We start from the raw sequence: 6,000 nt of genomic DNA, 5'->3' as shown, positions 1-6,000 counted from the left end.
GACATTCATCAGTAACTGTCTCCAAAGCTAACTTTCATAATAACATTTCCTCTGTTTTCTGTCCAAAAATATTACAGAGGCTGGGGTATATAAAAATTCCAGCCAAAGAAAGAATTCTAGCTGAGGTCAATAGTACTGTTTTATACAAGAAAGTGTAATATTAGGATTTGGTGTCCCTGACACCAGGCCTTTGAAAAATTCCCAGTGTAGACCCAATACTTGTTTTTATAACAGTAATATTATATAAAGCTTATGTCATTTTTATGATAATTTAAACAAATATTACATAATAAATAACTGTGGTGCTTTACTGAGAAATATAATAAGCATTGCTTATGCAGGGAAGGACTGGAATACTGTGCCAGGAAGAACTGGGTAGCCTTTAGGACTGGAGCACTTGTGTGAAATTTGCCTTTTAAGACTGAGAAAATTTCTGTTTCCAGTGATGGGTTATGACTTTGATGTGAAGCCAAATCAAGGGAACCGCCTGGCTGCGTTAGCTGGTCAGATGATGACAGTGAGTCGGCAGTGAGATTTGACTCTCTGCCTCTGACTAAGGCAAACATTTCTTAAGTAATATCAAGGAAGCCATTTCAAGGACAAACAAAAGTGTTAATGCATTTGCAATAGGCAGTGCTAAACTTTGGAGTCTGGGGTGCAAAAATGAGCACGTGAATGGAGGGCTTGTCCTCCACAAAGAGACTGAGCAGGCAAGGTTTATTTAGTCTGAGATGGAACTTGAGAAGAGTTTGTAGATGTATTCTATACATACATTATAGATGTAAACATCAGCATAGTAGAGGGAAAAGACATTTAACCTGAAAGTCAGTGATGACATAAGAAACTGAGTACAAACTAGCTGTAGGTAAATTTAAGCTAAAAATTAGAAGGTGGCAGGCAGGCCTAGGACAGGATTTTTCCTATGTGACTGAGCTCAGTCTTGTCCTATACTATCATAAATAAATGCTGTGTTAAAAATAAGCACATTTTTGCCCCAACTTTCTAACTCATGTTAGAAAGTTTTTAGCACCGGAATGAATCAGATCCTGAAATTGCTGTCCACTAGACAAAGTGGGGGTAAAAGGCCCAGCTGTTTTAAAATGGAAGTTGTGTCCACGGATAGGATTGTGTGATGTGCTTAACTCTGACAACACAGAGCTGCTTCATGACCTGGTGATCTGTATGAGTTCTGTGACCCATTCTGAAAATTCCTGAACATGAGCAGTAGCCATGTTCCTACTTCACGTTTATCACTTTGCTTGAATGTGTCAACGGTGAATTAGGATTAAATGGTCTGAGAAAAGTGGTTAATATAGATTAATCTGTATCTTTCTTTAATCCTTTGAATTTACTTCCTTGAAGATAAATCATAGATGAGCTTGGTTCCTTAGTATGTTTAGAAGATAAATACAGGAGAGGAAAAGAATCCTGTTTTATGGTCTTTGTAAAGCTGAGAAATAAATCCTTCATATGCACTAATTGACTTATATGATATGTTTTTCCCAGTTTGTTTCAGATCCTTGTGCCAGCAACCCCTGTCACCATGGTAACTGCAGCACTAGCGGTGATGGCTACCTCTGTCTCTGTAGTGAAGGCTATGAGGGAACAAACTGTGAACACTCGTTTCACAGCCTTCCGGTCTCTGAACGGACAGAGTCAATGTCAACAAGACAGAGCAGGCCGGTCTCACCCACCTTGGAACCTGACATTGTTCTTCCTCGTTCAAGAGCAACTGTGACGTTACCTACATGGCAGCCAAAAGCGGGACAGAAAGTAATAGATCTGAAATGGGATGAAACAGAGGTGAGAATATTCTGTCTAAATGAAAATGCACAGAAAAGAACTTTTAATTGTTATCATTGTCTTTTGTGCATGATTTCATGGATGTCTACATGAGAGGACTTGAAGACATGATCTCTGTCCTGAGTTAATATGCTAGTGAAATCAAATGCAAAAAAATGTGATACTTGTTAAAAGTAATGGTTTTAAGTTGGCCAAGATGTTGTATTGAGTATTTCTTTGAAATTGGATAATATTGCTTCTTCCAGCTATGACACCATAGCTCCAAACATCAAATAAATTCAGGAAAATCAAAAGGTTAAAGCAATGCCTTTAATATACATTTTGCTATCTGTGGTTATAATCACATGTTGTTTTGAAAAATACGTGTCCCTGCAGTGTTAAGAAAACATAGCTATTTGAGGATTAAAAATGGTAGCCAATACATTGCACTGCACCAACTCTAGAGATACAATGATGGTGGAGGAAACTTTAAACATTTGTTGTATCTTAGTAAAATGACAAACTTAACAATATCTGGCAAAACACACAACATATGATCCTTAAGAAACATGTTCTTTGCTTTCAACTGTTTTGTACAGTTTTATTAGTAATTCTTGGATGTCTTGTATAGATTGTAGTAACTACAAAAATTAAAGTAGTATTAAATTTAAACCATTGCCCTTAAATATTAATCTTCACATGTGAAAACCAAGTATAGACAGAAAATGTTTGCTCACAAAAAAGAATTGATTATTTCTCTCTAACTTTTTCATGTATGAAGTTTATGCTCTCACATGATCATCCTCTTCCCTTCTTTGAAGTCCGTCACTGCAAGGGTGATTTGTAGTTCTCTTCATTGTTGTTCTCTTACCTGGAGGTCTGAGACCACTACTTCTGCATGTGCTGTTCCTACAGTAGTTGGTACTGGAAGTCTCCAACCTGATCCAGAGATCACCCACCTCTAATAATACTACATATGTGCAAAATACATCCCAAAGAACAGTTTGCCATAGAAGTGAGCATCTGTTTTGGGGGTAATGATAGTGCCTTTTTTTGGTTTTGTTTGGATCAACTTAATACCAAGCACTAGGGGTAATTAAGCATGTTGGTGAAGAAATATTATAATTTCAGTAGGCAAATAATTAAAATCCTTGTGACTTTTTTTTTTAATGAAAAATGCATTGTAGAATAAAGTAGTTTCATTTGAGTTTATTCAGGACTAAATGGGTAAAACATCAGGTGTATCTGGTTTTGAAGTGTTTCAAGGACTGTGATTCTTCTGAGGTGTTTTCACATACTGCATAATGAGAAAGTGAACAGGCATGAGCTTAATCCTGGAAAAAGCGTATTTTTGATCATTCTTTGCTAGCCCAAACAAATTTGGTCATGTTTTTACTGTAACATTTATTTAAATCAATTTATGAAAGTAAAATCAACCTATGCAAAATATACTTTATGTGTTGTGACTCTCAGATTATATCTGAGGTACAAATATTATAAGGTTGTATCCCATTTCAGTGGGAATTCTGGTGGGCGATGTCCGGAGAACAGAGCTTTGTTTCTTGGAATTCCATCTCCCATATCTATTATTGTACAGTAGAACATATTTCAGGCAGCAAGTGTGGAGTTTGGAGAGAGCACTGAAACAGCAGCAAACAATGATCTGCTGTTATTACTTAGTTTAAATGTAGTGTCATCTCTGCATAGGTGCTCCATATGTCCTGATCAATTAAGGGCATACTCTTCTCTGTACCAGATTTCCCTCGTGTCTCTTCCTCAATCTGTGGTCTGGTATTGCGTAAGTAACATTTCTGCCTGGTTTGCATTTTAGGTAGATTCACTAAGCATTTCAGCTAAGCAGATCATTCACAAGTAGGTACTTTACTAGCTGAAAGTCACCCTTCTGCATGTCTTCTGTTACCTGAGAAATACGTACAGGTTATCAATCGTGATTGCATTATTAACACTAACATGGAAATTGTTGCCCTGTTATGAAATTACTTGTGTTGATATGTTTTTAATATCTTGTGATGGATCTTGTATTTTTCACAATCTTTTTAGTGTAGCATAATGACCTTCTGTTCTTTGGAATTCACAGTGGGAGTGATGCTTATCTGAAAGAAAGATTTCAGCTGCTGATTCAAGACATTGTCTCTGATCTATATTAAACTAAAGAGAGTTGATTTGCCTGAAGGTCTGTGTTCCAAAGCCTCTTTGGTGGAGGCTTCAAGAGTAAAGAGTTAAGTGTTAAGCTGAAAAATACTGCCTTTCCCTATAGCTTTAGAAGCTTTGCAAAACTTGATCTTTTTTTGCCCTCTTAAAAGGAAAAAAAAATAAAGTAACGGTAGGTTTTTATTGCAAAAATCTACTGTTTTGATCTTCCTTGAGATTCAGATGCAACAAAGGCTGCTATTATTTTGTGCGTTGTTTTTTTTTTTTTTTTTAATCTTCCAAGTTGGCTTTCACATTATTCTATACTGATACTGCAAGTGAACTAATGTTCTTCATACCGTTTTTGTCTGTCTGCTCAGAGAGAAATTTTGCCAGAATCTCTTCAAAAGAAAGCTCTCACTATCTTGCAAGGACAAAGTTTCTATAGAAGCTTTTTCAAGAGGTTTTGGGAACTCAAAAAACACCTGACAGAAGTAAACTGTCTAAGAGAGGCGTGATGTATGGTTACAGTTGGACATTTTTTCTGTATTCCTTAGATAATAGGGATATACTTGGTTCAGTCAAGCAAGCACTGCCTTCTCAGTAATGTCTGCACCAGTAGACAACATACAGATGTCCTTGGATACAGTTTAATTTCTTAGCTCTGCTGTAAGAAATTAGTCTTTTCCTGATATGCAGATTAAGGGCTACAAACACAGATCATTGAGAGAAAAATATTCTTGTCTGTTGGTTTCTTTAGGATAATAGGAATTTATCTTTGTGTTCAGCTGTTGAAAGAGAACCTTTTTTTCTCTACTTTGGGCAACTAACTTGTTCCTCTTGCAAGAGAGATACATCTAGCAATCCACATTTCCCCAGTTCAATGATCTTATGTGTTACAGTGTAGGAAAGAGATATATTAGCCAATAATAGAAGAAAAAAGAAACCATCTCAGTAATCCTATTCAACTAACAGATCCAACAAAGGTTTCTGTGTACAAAATCAACTGTAAGAATAGCAGTACCATACTGTTATATATTACTTTTCCTCAATAGCTCTTAAATTTTTTTCAAAGGAAATCAGCAGTATTATTCACATTTTACAGATGGAGACACTGAAGCAGAGAGCAGTAAAGTAATTTGCCAGGTGCGCAGCCAGGACTTAGAATGCTAAGCACGTGAGTCCTAGTCTAACCTTTTATCTATACTGCAATACTACTGCTCAGATTCAAGCTTTTGGAACTAGGGATTCGAGCTGATAATAAACTTCTAATTCCCCTTGCAATGGGGACGGCATTTGTTTTACGTGTGTTCTGAGTCAGTAAATTATAAGCCTTTAAAAGGAGTATAGCTGTGTCAGGTGGAAAATCCTGAAAGAGAGTGCTCCTGCTCTGCAGCAATGGAATATGCTTAAGGAGTAATTCTGCTTGAAACGGAGACCTTTAAACTTTGACTGCTTTATGTGTTGCTAAATGGTCATGCATTTTGTGCCAAACTATACTATGGGTGCAGAAGAAGGCTGAACAGAATTATGGAGGAGAGATCCATTTGTGCTTGCTAAATACACAGAAACTCCATCCTTAGAAATGACAGCTTAGAAAATCTTTGACATGGAAATGGGTGGAGGCTGGAGGAAATATGTTTGCCCTTTTCTTATCCTATTTTCTTGGCATTCCCTCTTATGATTGCTGTTGGAGTTAAAAGTACTGGAATACGTATACTTTTGGCTTGACTTAGGACAGCTCTTCTTATACCTGTGTATAAGATTTCATTTGGAAGCCTCTATTATTTTTCTTTTGCTTTTAGAAAAAAAGTCACCATATAAACAAATAAGCAGACTGAAGGAAACAGACTTTGCTAGAATAATCTTAGCTTTCTTAGATAAATGTGTAACCTCACTAAATCTCTCCTCTACAATATTTGTGTATGGAACTTTCTCTACAAATTCCATTCTGATAGACAGCTTGGTGTAAGCATCTCTGGATAGGTCATACCCTTTATTATATTTATGTTCAAAATACAACCCAAAATGTCTCTAAAAGCTCAATATGCTCAAACAAAACATATA

The 6,000-nt window shown here is 36.4% G+C and overlaps 1 protein-coding gene across 1 annotated transcript in view; it reads left to right on the top strand.

Moving 5' to 3' along the window:
* The first annotated feature begins 445 nt into the window (after window positions 1-445).
* DNER (delta/notch like EGF repeat containing) overlaps window positions 446-6,000 on the top strand; it is an 80,709-nt gene continuing 75,154 nt past the window's right edge. Inside the window, exons 1-2 of the mRNA XM_035895213.1 lie at window positions 446-517; window positions 1,507-1,803. Of these exons, the coding sequence (XP_035751106.1) occupies window positions 446-517; window positions 1,507-1,803 (369 nt within the window). The remainder of the gene's footprint in view (window positions 518-1,506; window positions 1,804-6,000) is intronic.

The sequence above is a fragment of the Egretta garzetta genome, unplaced genomic scaffold, assembly GCF_000687185.1.
Source record: "Egretta garzetta isolate BGI_Z169 unplaced genomic scaffold, ASM68718v1 scaffold425, whole genome shotgun sequence".
Taxonomy (NCBI): domain Eukaryota; kingdom Metazoa; phylum Chordata; class Aves; order Pelecaniformes; family Ardeidae; genus Egretta; species Egretta garzetta.
This window is presented reverse-complemented; position numbering and strand designations above follow the sequence as displayed.